Source organism: Tachyglossus aculeatus, chromosome X1 (genome assembly GCF_015852505.1).
Source record: "Tachyglossus aculeatus isolate mTacAcu1 chromosome X1, mTacAcu1.pri, whole genome shotgun sequence".
Lineage (NCBI taxonomy): Eukaryota > Metazoa > Chordata > Mammalia > Monotremata > Tachyglossidae > Tachyglossus > Tachyglossus aculeatus.
The window spans coordinates 112,688,258-112,707,415 of record NC_052101.1 but is presented as its reverse complement, the minus strand read 5'-3'; the positions used below and the strand labels follow the sequence as shown (position 1 = coordinate 112,707,415).

Here is a 19,158-nt window from a genome sequence, read left to right as displayed (position 1 = left end):
TCAGTGCCAGACTGAGGGGAAGGGGTAGTGTGGGGGGAAGCTCTGGGTCAACGGTCCAGGGGGCCCTGATACTCCTTCAGTTCCCTTCTTGGCCCTGAAGTCCAAAGAACCCACCAAGTCCCTTTCCTGTGGGGAAAGTGAGAGGAATAGGCATTTCCCACCCTCTGCCCACTGCCAGCCCCACCTATGGACTCACGTGCTGCTGAAGGACACTGCGATTGTCTCCAAGGCCTTTTCGAACTCCCGCTTGTCTGCCTCATTGTTGACCTCATAGTGAAAACCTGAACCAGGGGGTCGGGGGAGACGAGGGAGAGACTCATGAGCTTCCCAATGGGGAGGGCCCCAAGGGGTGGCCCAGGGAAACCTGGCCCCAGTCAAAATCACGATCAAAGCGCTTCCGAGCCCAAGCCGGGCTCTGGCCCGACAGCTGCACGAAGCTTGCCTGCTTCTCCCCAGCCCACTTGCTCCCCGCCTCAAAGTCCCACCGCCTTCCATGCTCCCTCTCCACCTAAGGATCTGTCCAGAAGGTGACAGACTGGAAGTTGGTGGCCTTCTTCCCCTTGAGAAGTAGCGTGGCTCAGTGGAAAGAGCCTGGGCTTTGGAGTCGGAGGTCATGGGTTCAAATCCCCGCTCCACCACTTATCAGCTGTGTGACTTTGGGCAAGCCACTTAACTTCTCTGGGCCTCAGTTCCCTCATCTGGAAAATGGGGATGAAGACTGTGAGCCCCCCGTGGGACAACCTGATCACCTTGTAACCACCCCAGCGCTTTAGAACAGTGCTTTGCACATAGTAAGCGCTTAATAAATGCCATCATTATTATTATTATTATTATTATCTCCAAACTTAGGCCCGGGCTACCCCCAACCACCCAGGACTCCACACAGGAGTAAAACCCCCAGCACCAGCTCTTTTCCGGGTGCTTGGAGAAAAAGTAAGACACATTGCAGCTGCTACCTTGCTCCTCTTCACTGCCTTCCCCTTTCTTACATTACCATTTAAGGCCACCTCTTCAATCGGTTGACCACTGAGCACTGAGTGTGTGAAGAGCACTGCACTAAGTGCTCGGGAAAGTACACTCCGATAGAGTTGGTAGATATGATCCCTGACTATTGTCTTCCAGGAAGCCCTCCCAGTTAACCCCACCTACTCTCCTACCCTCCCTCTTCCCCCAGCTCGGTTCTGTTGTGGCTGAGCCTATCTGTCCAAATGGATAAGGGGTGTCTGTGGGTCCACCTTGCCTCTCCCCCAAATAACAGTCATGGGATTTATTAAGCTTACTACGCATCAAACACTGTGCTGAGTTTTGGAGAAGATACAAGAGCACATGTACATAGTACTTTGTATACACGGTACAGGGTATATAGCTCAAAGGAAAGGCAGTGTGGCCTAGCAGAAAGAGCCCGGGCCTGAGAATCTGCTGGGTGACCTAGGGCAAGTTAAGTCACTTCTCTGGGCCTTAGTTCCCTCATCTGGACAATGGGGATTCAATATCTATTCTCTCTCCTTCTAACACTGTCAACCCTATGTGGGACAGGGACCATGTCCAACCCAATTAACTTGTATCTACCCCAGCACCTAGTTCAATCATTAGCACATAGTAAGCACTTAACACCATAATTATTATTAGCATTTATGTATTATTATTAGCACTTATACCTTTACACTCTATAGCTTCCCTTCATCCGTAATTTATTTTAGCGTCTGCCTCCCCCAGCTAGACTGTAAGCTCCTTGAGGGCAGGGATCATGTCTACTATATTGTTCTTTCCCAAGCGCTTAGTACAGTGCTCTGCCCATAGTAAATGATTAATGCATACTATTGCCTGTCCGATTGATCCAAGATAATCAGATTGGATACAATTCCTGTCCCACATAGGGCTCACAGCCTAAAAGGTAGAGAGAGAGATACGAGAAGCAGCATGGCTTAGTGGAAAGAGCATGGGCTTTAAAGTCAGAGGTCATGGGTTCAAATCACGGCTCCACCACTTGTCAGCTGTGTGACTTTGGACAAGTCACTTCACTTCTCTGGGCCTCAGTTACCTCACTTGAAAAATGGGGATGAAGACTGTGAGCCCCACGTGGGACACCTTGATCACCTTGTAACCTCCCCAGCGCTTAGAACAGTGCTTTGCACAGAGTAAGCGCTTAATAAATGCTATTATTATTATTATCTTATCCCCATTTTACAGGTGAGGAAATTGAAGCCAATGATCACCCAGGAGCCAAAATTAGAACCCAAGTCTTCTGACTCCCAATCTCAAACTCTTTCCGCTAAAGCAAACTGCCTCCTAATCAAACTTGGGGGGGGGGGGGGGGGTCTCTGAGGGGAGTGGAAGCTGCGGAAGGGGAGAAGGAACCGTTCATTCTCAGTCTCTTTTGCACGCTCCTCCTTCCCCTCCCATCCCCTTACTGTGGGGGTTCCCCAAGGTTCAGTGCTTGGTCCCCTTCTGTTCTCGATCTACACTCACTCCCTTGGTGACCTCATTCGCTCCCATGGCTTCGACTATCACCTCTATGCTGATGACACCCAGATCTACATCTCTGCCCCTGCTCTCTCCCCCTCCTCTCTCCCCCTCTCTCCAGGCTCGCATCTCCTCCTGCCTTCAGGACATCTCCATCTGGATGTCTGCCCGCCACCTAAAACTCAACATGTCCAAGACTGAACTCCTTGTCTTCCCTCCCAAACCCTGCCCTCTCCCTGACTTTCCCATCTCTGTTGACGGCACCACCATCCTTCCCGTCTCACAAGCCCGCAACCTTGGTGTCATCCTCGACTCCGCTCTCTCATTCACCCCTCACATCCAAGCCATCACCAAAACCTGCCGGTGTCAGCTCCGCAACATTGCCAAGATCCACCCTTTCCTCTCCATCCAAACCGCTACCCTGCTCGTTCAAGCTCTCATCCTATCCCGTCTGGACTACTGCACCAGCCTTCTCTCTGATCTCCCATCCTCCTGTCTCTCCCCACTTCAATCCATACTTCATGCGGCTGCCCGGATTGTCTTTGTCCAGAAACGCTCTGGGCATGTTACTCCCCTCCTCAAAAATCTCCAGTGGCTACCAATCAATCTGCGCATCAGGCAGAAACTCCTCACTCTCGGCTTCAAGGCTGTCCATCACCTCGCCCCCTCCTATCTCACCTCCCTTCTCTCCTTCTCCAGCCCACCCCGTACCCTCCGCTCCTCCGCCGCTAATCTCCTCACCGTACCTCGCTCTCGCCTGTCCCGCCATCGACCCCCGGCCCACGTCATCCCCTGGGCCTGGAATGCCCTCCCTCTACCCATCCGCCAAGCTAGCTCTCTTCCTCCCTTCAAGGTCCTACTGAGAGCTCACCTCCTCCAGGAGGCCTTCCCAGACTGAGCCCCTTCCTTCCTCTCCCCCTCGTCCCCCTCTCCATCCCCCTCATCTTACCTCCTTCCCTTCCCCACAGCACCTGTATATATGTATATATGTTTGTACATATTTATTACTCTATTTACTTATTTATTTTACTTGTACATATCTATTCTATTTATTTTATTTTGTTAGTATGTTTGGTTTTGTTCTCTGTCTCCCCCTTTTAGACTGTGAGCCCACTGTTGGGTAGGGACTGTCTCTATATGTCGCCACCTTGTACTTCCCAAGCACTTAGTACAGTGCTCTGCACACAGTAAGCGCTCAATAAATACGATTAATTGATTGATTGATTGATTGATATCTTCTTCAGTCTCAGGAGAAGCCCCTTTCTGGTCCTCTCTTCTGTGGGTCTTCCCCTCCTTTAGAGGACAAAAACTGAGACCTGTCTCGGGGCTCCCTACAGCAGGAGGGGACTGTGGGGACAAGAGGAGGGAGCCCGGGACCTCAGAGGACCCCTCCAACGAGACTTGGCGAACAACAGCCCTTTCCACCATAGAGGAACTTCCTGTCTCCGTGGTCACCGCTCAGCGTTCAGGAAGCTAGGCATTGACGCAAGTGCTACATGCGGTAGGTCTGCCTGGTCTCCCCGCCCCCCCCCGCACCCCACCCCACCCCTCACCTTCCCCAGCTCACCCAGCCCCACCACAGCCCTGCTTCCCAGCCTCCCACAGGACATGGAAGCCCGTAAGGCTCCTGGGGACACCTAGTCACTCTTCCCCTCCTAGCCCCCCACCTGAGCCCATCTTCCCCTACCCCTCATCCCCTGCCCACCCCAATCGCCCCCAGACCCAGCTGGGGCTGGGAAAGGCCGAACTTCCCTAATGAAACCACCCAGGCGTCCTGGGGCTGTGATTGAAGTAGGAACCCCAAGCGGCCCAAGGCGTCAGAAACCGCCAGGGCCAGCTCAGAACACTTCCTGCTGCTGTCCCAAGGAGAGAGACTATGCCAGCGGGGGGGCTCGGATTGGTGGGGTGGGGGGGGCGGGTTGGCTGGGATCTCTGCTGTCACCCCAGGAAGACCAGGTGATGATCCCAGGATCAGGGCAGGGTGCGGGAGAGAAGGAGACAGCCAGGCCCAGCCCAAGCCCCAGAGGCCAAAAGGGACTGGGGAGAGGCGGGAAGGGATGGGATGGGATGGGATGGGATGGGAGCCCCCCCCCCCCACCGCCCCAGCCCCCACCCATCCTGACTGCTTCGGCCCACTGGGCTCTCACCTTTGACCTTGGAGATGAGGTTGCCGGCAGCGGTGAGCGTCTCCAACGTATTGAGCAGCGGATATTTGCTGATGACCTGGCGCAGGATCCGCAGGGCCTCTCCCAGGCACTCGTGTGCCAACGGCCGCCGAGCCTCCAGGTGCTCTGTAATAGAGAAGCAGCGTGGCTCAGTGGAAAGAGCCCGGGCTTTGGAGTCCGAGGTCATGGGCTCAAATCCCTGCTCTATCAACTGTCAGCTGGGTGACTTTGGGCAAGTCACCACTTCTCTGTGCCTCAGTCACCTCATCTGTAAAATGGGGATTAAAATTGTGGGACAACCTAATCACCTTGTAACCTCCCCAGCGCTTAGAACAGTGCTTTGCATATAGTAAGCGCTTAATAAATGCTATTATTATTATTATTATTATAAGCTCCATCATTACTGAGTCACCTCCTCCAGAAGGCCTTCCCAGACTGAGCCCCCTCCTTCTCCCCCCCATCCCCCCGCCTTACCTCCTTCCCCACCCCACAGCACCTGTATATATGTATGTTTGTACGTATTTATTACTCTATTTTATTTGTACATATTTATTCTATTTATTTTATTTTGTTAATATGTTTTGTTTTGTTGTCTGTCTCCCCCTTCTAGGCTGTGAGCCCGCTGTTAGGTAGGGACCGTCTCTATATGTTGCCAACTTGTACTTCCCAAGCACTTAGTACAGTGCTCTGCACACAGTAAGCGCTCAATAAATATGACTGACTGAATGAATGAATGAACCGGGCAGAAGCCTGTCAGTTAATTCAGACGTAGAAGACAAGGTCCCTGCCCTCAATGAGCTGACAGTCTGAGGGGTGGAAATGGAGGGACAGGACACACATACAGAGTACTAGGCACTGAGGGGGGCGGGAAGGAAGAGAGACAGAGATTGTTATATTGTACTCTCCCAAGCACTTAGTACAGTGCACTGCATACAATAAGCACTCAATAAATGATTGATTGAGACAAAGAGAAAGAGACATGGACCCTGCCCTCAAGGGGCTGCCAGTCTGCTCGGGGAGGCAGGACTCAGAGATGCCTTCAGGCACGTAAATATCAAGGAAGAGACTATACTGGACTCCTACAAGCATAAACAAAGAGACATCAACATGATTTCAGTGAAAGGCACAGGGCTAGGGCAGAGAGAATAGAGCTAAAGGAATCAGTGTGACCAGAGTCAGGGGACGTTAATTTGGACAGGTGGCTCTTTCATAGAGTTTTGCAAGAAGAGAAGGACATGAAGATGGTTGAGGGGCAGGGGTAATGGCAGACTCTCCCGACACTGATGAAAATACATGCGACTGCTCCATCTGGCCAGGGAGGTTCAGGGATTTATCCGCCTGGAGGCAGGGGTGGACCAGATGATCCCTTCCATGCATGAGAAGCAGCGTGGCCCAGTGGAAAGAGCACAGGCTTTGGAGTCAGAGGTCATGGGTTCAAATCCCTGCTCCGCCAACTGTCAGCTGTGTGACTTTGGGCAAGTCACTTCACTTCTCTGTGCCTCAGTTCCCTCATCTGTAAAATGGGGATGAAGACTTTGAGGCCCCTGTGGGACAACCTGATCACCTTGTAACCTCCCCAGCCCTTAGAACAGTGCTTTGCACATAGTAAGCGCTTAATAAATGCCATCATCATTATTATTATTACTATGTTCATCACCGGGCAGCACGAAGCAGATTCGAGTAATGGGGTGGAGTGGGTTGCAAGTAAGCAGAGTCCCACCCCATCTCATCCTGCCAACTCCATCCCTGCACTTGTTTTTTTTAATGGCATTTGTTAAACGCTTACTGTGTGCCAGGCACTGTACTAAGCACTGGAGTTGATACAAGCTAATCAGGTTGGGCACAGTCCACTTCCCACAAGAGGCTCACAGTCTTAATCCCCATTTTACACATCAAGGAAGTTAAATGACTTGCCCAGGGGCACAAAGCAGACAAGTGGTGGAGCACGATTAGAACCCAGGTCCTTCCGACATTCATTCATTCATTCAATCGTATTTATTGAGCGCTTACTGCGTGCAGAGCACTGTACTAAGCGCTTGGGGAGTACAAGTTGGCAACATACAGGGACGGTCCCTACCCAACAGTGGGCTCACAGTCTAGAAGTCCACACTTCCAGGCCTGTGCTCTATCTACTAGACTACTGTTGCCTTCTATGCTTCTCTTCTGTGTGTGTGTGTTCCCAGCTGGGGGGTGAAGCCACTGTTCTGCCCCCAGTGAACATCTGGGCCGGACTCCCAGCTTCGCTCCCCCTGGGGACTCTGATGAGGCTTCGGAGCTGAGCTGACCCAAGATCGGAGCTCTCTGACCCATTAGCTTCTGATGGTCCATCCCACCCTCCCCAGCTCAATTTCGCCCCAATTCCCCCCACCACCACTCTTGATGAAAAGTGGCACCTGTGGCCGCCCCCTCCTCCCCCCATATCCCCAACAACTTGGCCTCGTGGTCTCACTGGAGTTTCTGTAGCCCAGAAGGCTCTGGCTGGAATTTCGGGAGAGGGTGGAGAGAGGCCTCTGACCTCTTCTGAGCAATCAATCAATCAATCAATCTGTGGTATTTATTGAGAGCTTACTGTGGGCAGAACCCTGTATTAGCGCTTACTGACCCTCCGCACACACACACGCTGGCACTTTCTTTGTGGGTCTGACTGATTCCTAGGGGTGAATGCTAAACCCAGGTGCCCCACATCTGGGGGCCAAACCCCTGCCTAGGAGCTGGGACCAGACCTAAAAGTTAGTCCATTTCTCCACCCTTTCCCCGCAGAGTGGCAGGCCAGCCAAATGCTCTTAACCTCTACATTTCGGTCGAAAGGGCAAACGCACATCGGGCCTGGGCCTTTAGCCGGGACCAAAGTAGCCCAAGCTCTGCCCATCAGTTTCTCTTCTTTCTAAAGGGGCCGGCGGGGAGGCAGAGAAGGCAGGTCACTGGGCATGGCAGGACGTGGCAACAGGGTGCCCGGTTGACCCCCAGCCCTGCGTCTGATCTCCGGGACCCCCAAATGAGCCTCTGCTCTTGGTTCCCTCCAGCTTGCTGTCATTCACTCAATCGTGTTTATTGAGCGCTTACTGTGTGCAGAGCACTGTACTAAGCGCAGCTCTTTTGCCTTGTTTGACTCCACCATGCCTCCTTGAGTCTCTCCGCCCAGTAGGCAATGCCAACCCGGCCTGGGGCAAGGTTTGGCCACGCCCAGGCTGAGGCACCTCCCTGCAACTTGCCTCTGGTGAGTGGAGAGGGGGTCCCCTCAGGCATCCCACTCCTCTCATTCATTCAGTCGTTGAAGCGTATTTATTGAGCGCTTACTGTGGGCAGAGCGCTGTGCCAAGCGCTTGGGAAGTCCAAGTTGGCACCATATAGTCCCTACCCAACAGTGGGCTCACAGTCTAGAAGCGGGGGGACCCCCCCAACCGATCTGCCAGTGCTCCCCCTGGAGAAGTACTCAGTTTCCCCATCCTTGGAGAAGCAGTGTGGCTCAGTGGAAAGAGCCCGGGCTTTGGAGTCAGAGGTCATGGGTTCGAATCCCGACTCCACCACCTGTCTGCTGTGTGACCTCGGGCAAGTCACTTCACTTCTCAGAGCCTCGGTTACCTCATCTGTAAAATGGGGGTGATGGCCGGGAGCCCCATGTGGGACAACCTGATCACCTTGTAACCTCCCCAGCGCTTAGAACAGTGCTTTGCACATAGTAAGCGCTTAATAAATGCCATTATTATTATTATCCTGGAGTTCCTTTGGGGGAAAGGGCTGGAGCCGCGGCCCGGAGGCCCTCCCACGTTAGGCAGAGCCACACGGGTGCTAAGGGCGCGGCCCGCACGTTGGCCATCCAGCAGCACCAGAGCGCCGCGGCCTGCTCGTTCGATCGTATTTATTGAGCGCTTAGTGTGTGCAGAGCACTGTACTAAGCGCTGGCTCGCTCCCGCCGGGCCCAGGCTCCGGCCTCCTCCCTTTCTTCCTTCCCTCCCGCGGGCCAGGCCCACCCACCACCCTCCCACCCCTGTACCTCCCGCTCCCCGCTCACCTTGGGGCCCCAGCAGACAGCGCAGCTCCCGAGGGTGCCCCTCCTCCAGCAGAGAGTGCAGGTTCCCGCACACACACATGGCCCCCCGGGCTCAACCACCCCTCTGCTGCAGCCCCCGGCCCAGCACGACCCGGATCAGGCGGGAGGAGGGGCGGAGTCGCCCTCTGACCCCCTTCCCCCCGCCCTACAGGTGATCAGGGTTCAGCCTCTTTTCCCACCACCGTAATTCCAAGCCCCCACCCATCCCAGGAGCCTCCCACCCAACGCCCCCAGTCCTGAACCGCATAGGTCAGTGTATCCCGCCCCCTCCCCCTGCGATCCCAGACCCGCATTCCAGCCCCGAGCGGCCGGGAAGGGGGAGGGGAATCGAGGAAGGGGAGGGGGGGGTCAGGAAAAGGGGGAAGAGGAGGGAGACAATAGCAAAAGGGTTAGGGGTTTGCTTCCCTTCGCCACGGTGGCCAAGCCGTTTTCCCCCCAGGGTTGCCCCCACCCCATCAAGGCCGAGACCCCTGCTCCGAGGGCCGGGCCAAACCCACGCTTCCCCCCGTGCTGTGTGGCACTGGACCAGACAAGCACCCTCTCTGAGCCTCCTTTTTCCCCTTGGGAAAATCGGGGAGAATCAGCACCCCCAAACTCGGTGGGGGCAATGGGAGAAAAGGGTTGGGTGTGCATAGGCCAGAGAGCAGAGGTAGGAAAGCCCTGTGGCTTTGGGGAGATGACTGGGCGGCACCCCCAAACTCGGTCCCACAGTGGGGGCAAAGGGAGAAAAGAGTTGGGTGTGCGTAGGCCAGAGAGCCCACTGTTGGGTAGGGACTGTCTCTATATGTTGCCAATTTGTACTTCCCAAGCGCTTAGTACAGTGCTCTGCACATAGTAAGCGCTCAATAAATACGATTGATGATGATGGTGATGATAGGAAAGCCCTGTGGCTTTGGGGAGATGAGTGGGCGGCACCCCCAAACTCGGTCCCACAGTGGGGACAAAGGGAGAAAAGAGTTGGGGGTGCATAGGCCAGAGAGCAGAGATGGGAAAGCCCTGTGGCTTTGGGGAGATGACTGGGCGGCACCCCCCAAATTCGGTCCCACAGTGGGGGCAAAGGGAGAAAAGGGTTGGGTGTGCGTAGGCCAGAGAGCAGAGATAGGAAAGCCCTGTGGCTTTGGGGAGATGACTGGGCAGCACCCCCAAACTCGGTCCCACAGTGGGGACAAAGGGAGAAAAGTGTTGGGTGTGTGTAGGCCAGAGAGCAGAGATAGGAAAGCCCTGTGGCTTTAGGGAGATGAGTGGGCTAATAATAACGCTAGAAAACGAATATTCATACGGAGCGGAGGGGATAACTAACCAGCCAACCCTCCTGCCCCAGGAGTTTCTGGTCATGAAAATAGGGTCTCCAAAGAAAGGAGGCCCAGACTGGGGCCTGGTTTAATGCCTGCACTGGAACACCCCCATCAGGGAGGAGAGAGGAGAAAGAGAGGGAGGGGCAGGCGACGGAGGAGCGAGCGAGGGCCCCAAGCAGGAACATTTCCATTTGGCTCTGCCCCTTGACCCTGCCCCGGCCAGTCGGGGGAGGGGGGTGGTGATGCAGGGCCGGGAGAGGCAAAGAGGGGTGGGGGGAGGCGGCAACCTCGGAGGTGACTCAGGGGGATTTTAGCGGGATGGAAACCTCGAAGAGGAGGAAGACGGTTTGTTTGGGGGTGGGAGGTGTGTGGATATCTCTGGGCGGGCTCAGGAAATAACAGTGAAGTCCATTAAGAGGTTGAATATCCTTCCCCTGGGAGCCGCTGGAGGAGATCCAAACTCCTGGAGTCTAGGCTGGGGAGGTGGGGAGGGAGAAGAGAGGAGAGGGAAGAGGAGGGGATGAATAAGGAGAGAAGGGAGAAGAGAGGGGGGCAGAGGGGAGGGATCAAATGGGAAGGGGAGAAGAGGGAGAAAGGATCGATGCTTTGGATTCTTCAAAGTACCCCACACCCTGGCCTTCGCCTCCGTTCCCTCTTACCACCACTAAAACACACATACACACACACACATGCCCGAAACGCAGCCTTCAGGAGACTGTGGTGGATCTCTTCAGGACATCTCTTGGCCAGAGGGAGGAGAAGAAGGGGTTGGCTGGGGCCTTCAGCAACCACCCCATATCCCCCCATACCCTGTCCCTCCACCCTGGGGGGAGATGTAGATAGCCCAGGTTCTCCCCTAAAGAACACACACTAGTGTGCCTGCTTCTGTTCCTCTTAGCTGCCCACCTCCCCCATCACTGTCTCCCCCAACTCCCTTCCCATCCACCCCTCACCATCATGGCCCCTCCCAGTGTCTCCCAGTGCCCTTGGGCAGGAAGGAACAGGAGATTGGAGAGTTTCCCCAGGAAATCAGCCCCTTCTGTCACTGTCCAGATAACACCCTCCTTCAGAGCGCCCCCAACACACACACACACACCCCACCCCCACCATCCTCCTAAGGCAGAGGGTCCACAGCTCCAGGGTGCTGCTGTCTCCCACCTCTGCAGCCTGGCACAAGATGTCTGGGAATTAGGACCTCTGGAGTCTTTTCTGGGAAAGTGGAGTGGGGGTTCCTGAAAGAGACTTCCCCACCTCACTATCACCACCTCACCCCTGGCCTATCTCAGAAGAAATCCTCCTCCACCCCCAAAAAGCAACAGGACTCTACCCTAAGGGGATCCACACACGCATTGTAGAGATGGGTAAAGAGAGGCATGGAAGATGCTCATCCTGGCACTAGGCCCGGGGGCAAGAGCAGGTGGGATTTTTCTCCTCTGTGAACTCCTCCCACTTTCCTGGTGCTAAGACGACCTCACTCCATGGGAATTCTCCCCTATTAATCTGGGTACCCCAACTGGGGATATGAGAGTTGGGCAGAGTCCCAAGAGAGAGGCCAGCTACCCCCTCGGCCTCCTCCCCCTCCAGTCCTGGGGTGAGGGGAGGGTTGGCAGAGGCCCAGGAAGTGCATCAGCTGGGCCTCTGCAGCTTCCAGGGCAGAGAATAACAAACGGGCTCACACGGGCAAACTCCACCCTGATAAAGACTGAAAACATCTCTACTGCTTCCTCTGTCTCCTCCTTCAGAAGCCTCCATTTAAAGGACCCTCCGTGCCCCTCCCCCAGTGCCCCCTGCCAGACACCTGGGGTGGAAATTCACCAGAGGTCCCATCTGGGAGAACTGGGAAGGGTGGCCACTGCTGCTGCCACCTGCGGGGGGGTGGAATCTATTCTCTGTGCCCTCTCTCAGGCCCTGCCCACCCCCCTCACCCCTCCCTGACACACACATACACACCCGCGGGTAAACAGGAAGGCAAGCAGATGAAAATAACTCTTTGAGAGGAAGCAGTGAGATCCCGGCCTCAGGACCCGAATCCTCCGCAGCTTCTCTCCTGCACCCCTGCCTTTACGGGCCCCGGGATGGCCACCCGCTGCCTACCGCTTCCAAAGGGATGATCCGGGCCAAGCCCGCACGCACGCACACACGCACGCACGCACACCCACGGGCCATGGCATGTGGGTCAGGAGGCATGGGTGGGGACTGACCCAAGGAAAGAGGCAGTGTGGTCTAGTGGCTAGAGCACAAGCCTGGGAGCCCTAAGGAGCTGGGTTCTAATTCTGGCTCCACCACGTGTCTGTTGTGTGACCCTGGGCAAGTCACTTCACTTCTCTGAGCCTCAGTTACCTCATCTGCAAAATGGCGATTAAGACTGTGAGTCCTATGTGGGACATGGATGTGTCATCATCATCAATCGTATTTATTGAGCGCTTACTATGTGCAGAGCACTGTACTAAGTGCTTGGGAAGTACAAATTGGCAACATAATTAGCTTAATTAGTCCAACATAATTAGTCCAACCTGATTAGCTTGTATCTACCCCAGTGCTTAGTACAGTGCCTGGCACATAATAAGCACTTAACAAATACCATCAAAAAAGAAAAAAAAAAGCCCATGCTCTGTGGGTGGGGATCCATCCTCTTTCCCGTGAGACCCCAAACTCCCTCCCCATCCTACAAAAGTCCCATGGAGTTGGAGGTGACTCTGAGAAGCGAAGAGCCTGAAATTCTGCTACTGTAGCCACAGAACGCTATTGATTTTGTTTTTACTTTGTGAATCTGTTCATGTCTCTATGTCTTCTTAACGCTTCGTTCCTTCCTCCTTATATGTCTGTCACCAGTTACCTCTCCCTGCTTATATTTTTCAACTGTGGGCCTGTCGAGGGCCGGGGACTATGTCTAAATCCCACCTGTATATATTTCCTAGCACTTAGTACAATGCCCTGCACCCAGTGTACTTAATAAACACTTTTACTACTACTGCTGCTACTGTGGTGTGCTGGAGGTCAGACTCCTGCTGTGTGACTGTGTGACAACCCCTCATCAATCCCCCCGCAATGTCCCAGCATGGCTTGATTTGGCTGGGTGGGCTCAAAGACCCTCTTCCCCTTCCACCTGCTTCGGCCCCAGCCACCTGGGGGAGGTGGGGTTGGGGACATCTGGCCATTCCCCAGTGGACTGGCCCCATTCCAGGAGTAGGGATGGTGGTGGGAGGGTTTCCTGGGACCCTCCACTGACTAGTCCCCTAGGCCCTCCCAGTCCCTAGCCCTCCAGCATTGGATTTTGGAAGCTGGGCCTTTGCTGAATACCTGTTGACACCACCCCCTCCAACCTCCCCCCGCCCCGCAAAACCTCTCAAACATCAAGCCATTTCCCAGTGAGTGGGAACAATCTGGCTTTTTGTGTCTTGATGACACCTCTACATCACAATTTGTGACATCTTGCCCCGTTCACTCCCGCAACATTGTCGTGACACATGCCTCCTGCCGCCTTTGGGTGACGGGGCTCTAGAACTCCCAGTCATTCATAACGGTCTTTGCTGGATCATGACCTGGGATACCCATCTGGCCACATGCTATGACAGGACATTTAATCCCAGGGCAACTGCCTAAACAAGGAGAACACAGAATTGTTGTTGTTGTTGTTCAAATCCCACATCACTAGGGTTGGAGGGGGAGGTGCAGGGCAGGGGAATACCCAGTCACGCCAGTATGTTCAAAGAAAACTAAAGGAGACTTCGTCACCCGGGGCTGGGAGAAGTTGGGAAGCTGTACAGGATGAAAGCATCAGCTAGCTCAAGATGGGGTTGAGAAAGGTAGGGGTGTTGGATGGTCCATCCTTAACCGCAAAGATGGGTGTCCAGCAAAGTAACCGTCACCCAGTCCCTCCAAGTCCTGATGTCACTGTCAGAGACAGAGTTCTGGGCTGGATGGGCCCTGAGGCTGAGCCAGGATAGCTTTGCTCATAGACAGAGAGAGAAACAGAAAAATGTCAGAGTTTGTGGGCAGATCAGAGACAGAGGTGGAGTCATAGAAGGGGTGGGGGTAGGTTAGGGATGTAGGGGAGAAACCTAGGGCTGGTTTTCTAGCAATAACGTTCTTAAGGTATCAGGCCATTCTGGTTCCACAGACCCACAGTCTAACAGTCCTGCAGTTCATGCGGGAGACTCTGTCTCTAATAGTGGCACCGGGATGCTCCTGGACCCCCATTCTCACCGTTAGCAACAGACCATCCACGCCCTGCCCCCCAAATTTCCCTCTAGTGACCCAGCATGGGCTACTCGTCTGGTCTACTAATCTATCCAGACCAATCAGTGCCCACTGATATTTTTGGCTGCACAACTTCCCGTGGGAATGAATTCTTGTGATAAATGGTGATGGGGAGAGGGGGACACCCTGGAATGCAGAGGTGCCAACTTGTCATTTTGAGTGTAGGGGACAAAATTGGACAGGAATCTTAGGGGTGGCATCAGATGGACAGGGATTTTTTTATGGTGTTTGTTAAGCGCTTACTATGTGGCAGGCACTGTACTAAGCACTACGGTAGATACAAGCTAATCGGGTTAGACACAGTCCATGTCCCACATAGGCGCACATTCTTAATCCCCATTTTACAGATGAGGTGAGACACAGAGAAGTTAAGTGACTTGCCTAAGGTCACACAGCAGACATGTAGTGGTGCTGGGATTAGAACTCAGGTCCTGCTGACTCCCAGAGCCGCGCTCTATCCATTAGGCCACGCTGGACGCAGGTTGAGCAACTGGACAGAGTCCCCGATTTTGAGTCATCCCAGTCCTGCTCAGAAGCTCTGGGGTTCAGAGCCCCAGTGGGGGCGAGGCTGGGAGTTCAACCCAGACGGCCGTGAGGGCGGGTACGGCGGCGGCGCCCACGACTGGAACCCAGGAGGACACCAGCCTCCATCACGCGCTGTGGAGTCGGCACCCCAGCTGGGTGTGCGGGGAGCCGGGAAGGTGGGCAGTGATTCCGAGATTGTCTTACTGTGCTCAGGGCAGTACCCGTCACCTTCAGGAGTACTCACCATCTCGCATAACTGCATCCTTGAGCTTCTCCAGCCCCTCGGCAAAGCGGGCCACGAACACCAGCAGCTGAGAAATGTCTTCCACCTCAGTGAAGAGCCCCTCGTTAGCCTCCACGGGGCTGTGGGACATGGGGCTCTTGTGGGCCCTGCCCAGGGTCCAGGTGCTCGGTGCCGAGAGGGGAAAACCTGCTGCACTTGCATGGCGGCTCAGGCTGGTCGGCCGCTTCAGGGTCCCCATGGGGCCGGGGCTGTGTTTGGGGGACAGCTCGCCCATGCCGCCTACTCCGCTTGGGGGTGGATCGGTTCCATCTTTCCGGGGCAGCTCCTGGGGTTGGGGAGACACACGATGAGCTGGAAGGGTTGGGAGCCCTACGATCCCTGGGGGGGCCTTGGTTTACCCATCTATGGTCTGGGAGAATCAGCCCATGTGGCTGGTAAATCGGAGGGGGCCAACTGGCATGGGAACGGGTCACAGGGAAATGTTCCGGCCCCTCACTCCTCCCAGCAGCTCCTCTCACACACTCCAGGGGCTCAGGGTGACATGGAGAGAAGGTTGGGGGGGGGGGGGGGGGGGGGAAGAGGTCCTGACCAAAACCTAGCCAGAGAGGTGCCCAGGTTGCAGAGAGATCTCCTCCCACAAGGAGCCAGGCTGCAGAGAGACACCCCACTGGGTCAGCCCCAGGTGTTGGCATTAGCCAGATGGGCAGCCTTGGGGTTCTCTGGGAATCCTGCCCCACCCACCCAAAACAACCCCAGCAACTGCTGCCCCTGGCCAGGGTGAGGGATATAGGGACACACACCGTGATTTCTCAGAGCCCATCGGCCCAGTTACCCAACATTTCCTCCCAACAACCGTCAGCGGCTTCAAAACCACAGCCTCCCTGGCTGTTTCTCCCTGCTCTGCTGGAATATGGGGGTAAGGGCTGCTCCCCATTCCTTTCTGCACCCCCCCTTCTCCCCTTTCTGGGTGAGGCAAGGGTCCCCTGATGGGGGGAAGGTCTCAAAAATCTTCTCCAGAGATGCTCCCCGGGAACCCCGCCACATAACCCTCCCTCTTCTACTGCCTTCCCAGGACCCCTAAAAACACTCCAACACACTCCCCCTGATGACTCCCCAAATTGCCTTTGGAAATCCCTCTCTACCCCCAGACCTGAAGGATGCTGGGTTTCCAGGAGTGGAGTTTGGGGTAGGGTCCCAAGCTCCCAGGATGCAGGCATGACCCTGCTTCCCAGCATCCCTAGGTCTGACAGTAACAAGCGGGCAGGCGAGAGGACCATCAATCCCTGTGGAATCAGTCCGGTCCCTGCCGCCCCTGGCTCCCACCCACCTGAGACCCTGGAAGAAACAAGAGACAATAATGTAGATTCCCCCCTCCTTCGCTGCGTACCCCGACTCCCACCCCAGGTGAGGGGGTTTGGGGTTCCCCTCTATGCCCCGGCTATGCCCTCCTCCCCATTCCTCCGTGTCTCCACACCCGAGGCCCAGCAGGGCCCAGTGGTTCCGGAAGCAGCGGGTTCCTCTCCTGAGCTGTAGGCCGCCCAGGGCCAAAGGGGCACGAGAGGTGGTTGGGTTGTGCCCCCAGAGACACCCCTCCCCTTCCAGACCCTCCCCTCCCAGGGTCCAACCCCCTACCTACCTTCAGCCACACCCTGGGCTTATGGACCAAGGAATCCAGGGCGGCTTGGGCCGCATGGGATTTAGCTTTGCTCCTCCTGAGCCCCACGGTGTAGGGGCTGTAGCTGTTCTTGGCTCCTGAGCGTCGGCTCAACATCATCTCATCCCCCCCCGACCTTGGCCCTTGGGGGCTCGGGGGGGGGGGGAGAGCGGGCACGGGGGGCTGGGGGAGGCTGAGCCCTGGCAGCGAGTAGACACTGCCAGGCGCTACCAGATGGCCGCCCCGTTCCTCGTGGGGTGAGGGCGTGGTCCCTTTCCTCAGAATGGCGTGTCCGGCTGGGGGCTGGGGAGATGGGGTGGAGGGCTGGGGTTGAGAGGTCTTGGGAGGGGGTCAGCACTTCTCAGGTCAGCCTACGGACAAGCTCCGGGGTTCTGCGTGCCCCCCATCTCTGCTGTGGGGTTTTGCCTGGAGGCTCGGTTCCCTCCCAGATTGCCACACCTCCGGGGTACCCCCCCATCCACACGCCCCCTCGAATTCCACTGAGATCACCAAAGGAAGGAAGGATAAGAAAGTTGGATAGGTGGGACAGGCCTTCTCCCTCCAACTCTTCTCAGAACCCCTCTCCTAGTAGGAACCCCCACCACCTGGGATCTAACTCTCCGCCTGATTTCAAGTCTTCCCATCCAAGCAGGGTCCCTTTCCTCCGGAGTACCTCCCGTTTCCTTTCACCCTGGCTCCTCCTGCTCCCCCCCCACCCATCCTAAGCCCCACTCTGCAGCCCCTGGCTGGTCGAGGCAGAAAGAGAGGGCGCAGTCACTCACGCATGGCGTTTGCGGTATAGGGCTTCCTGCTCGACTCTTTTTTGAGATCGACGGTGTCTTCATGAGCTCTCGTTTCTTTCTTGAGAACATCGTGTACGGTGCGTGGACCCCAGACAGAGGGATTGGGGGGTGTCCCCCCTCCCTTCCCCCCCCCCGCCCCTTGGCTCCTGACCCCTGGGGGAGTGAAGCCGGGTCCACTGGAAGGGACGTGGAGGGAGTGGGAGGGTCTGGATGCCCTTGTGCCCCTAAACCTCACAGCTCCAGCACCCGGACGGACGTCTGTGAGAGGTTCAGCCACATTGGTGATCACTAGAGCTGTCAGCGGAGGCGGCCCTGTCACAGGCGGGCAGGATCTCATTGGCTCCCACCGTCCCCGGCATGTTCCCCCCACCCACCCTGGCCGCTCCCCCTGCCTGCCCTCCAAACCCCTCAACAGGAAAAGGAGCAAATGCTGAAGCCAAACACACACACGCACACACATTCATGCACACATACATACATACACCTCTTCTGCCGCTTTTGCAACAACCTCCCCTCGATTTTGATTCCTCCCCCAACATTTCTGCTTACATCCCTTGCCTTTACTGCAGCACAGGTGTGGGTGGAGTGGAGTGGAGGGGTAGGGGAGGAGACCTCAGGCAGGGGGACTTGGGGGCCTGGGGGCCTGGCAGGGCTCTCCTTAGCCCTACTTGCTTTAGGGGACCCTGGCTGGATATGTCTGGTCTGCCACATTGACCTCAGCTTACCCCTCCTGGAAATGGATCCTCTCTCTTCCAGGAGGACAGACGGGTGTGGGAGGGGGGCAGGACTGTGGAATGGGGCAGTGTCTGGGGGTTCCTGCTAGATCCATCTCTGCCCCTTCCCTTCAATTACCTCTGTCTCTTTCAGTATCTCTGTCTGGGTCTTTTTGTTCCTCTCACTGTCTCTGTCTCTATCTCTCTTCTGTCTCTTTCTATCTCTTGGCCTCTGCTTCTCTTTGTTGTTTTCCATATCTCTGCCTCTCTCAGTGTCTCTCTCTTTCTCTCACTATCCCTTTTTCACTGTCCCTGTCTCTAGCAGCATCTTGCTTCTCTCTAACTCAGTCTCTGTCTTTATCTCTCAGTCTCACTGTCGGTCTCTGTCTTTATCTCTCTCACTGTTTGTATCTGTTTCAGTGTCTGTCTCAATTGCTGTCTCTCAGTGTCTGGGTTCTTTTTATTGTCTCTGTACTTCTGTCTCTGTGCCTCTGGTGATGGTGTATGGGGGGGGGGGGGGGGGGCTACGTGGGCAGGACAGAGGAGATGAGAGAGGGGGAATATGGGGGCAGGGGGAGATGGGCCCCTGGCCCTGGCTAGATCCTTTCCACTTGCTCATCCTATCTCCTCTCCCCTGCCCCGCCCCCTCCCCATACATATATTCAACGGCTGTTTCTGGCTGTTTCTGTGGGCAGAAGCCCGGGAACTTAGCCACTTCCTCCCCCTTGCTGTTCTGCCCTGGTTTCCCTTCCTCATCGGAGCATAGTGTGGTGTATCGGTGGTGTGTGAACGGGGGAGAAGGGGTGGGGAGGAGAGAAGGGAGGGGTTGTGCTCTGGAAGGGATCGAAGGCCCCGCTGCTCCTCGGTCCACCAGGAGCCATATCAGAGAGACATGAGGTGGTGTGAAATGTGGGCAGTCGGACGGGCCTGATCTGCAATTTGAAGTTCCCATGGGCCTGATCTGCAATTTGAAGTTCCCAAGTCG

At 55.7% G+C, this 19,158-nt stretch overlaps 1 protein-coding gene across 3 annotated transcripts in view; it reads right to left on the bottom strand.

Moving 5' to 3' along the window:
- Nucleotides 1–17,529, bottom strand: part of ARHGAP45 (Rho GTPase activating protein 45) — a 36,232-nt gene extending 18,703 nt beyond the window's left edge. Inside the window, exons 1-4 of one of the 3 annotated variants that reach the window (XM_038740396.1) lie at nucleotides 17,440–17,529; nucleotides 15,004–15,328; nucleotides 4,611–4,754; nucleotides 197–281 (exon numbers count right to left, since the gene is read on the bottom strand). In XM_038740396.1, coding sequence (XP_038596324.1) covers nucleotides 197–281; nucleotides 4,611–4,754; nucleotides 15,004–15,328; nucleotides 17,440–17,529 — 644 coding nt within the window. Of the gene's footprint in view, nucleotides 1–196; nucleotides 282–4,610; nucleotides 4,755–8,640; nucleotides 8,720–15,003; nucleotides 15,329–16,639; nucleotides 16,704–17,439 lie in introns of those variants that run through there. The other 2 variants (XM_038740397.1, XM_038740398.1) reach the window with 2 other exon arrangements.
- Between the last annotated feature and the right edge of the window lie 1,629 nt (nucleotides 17,530–19,158).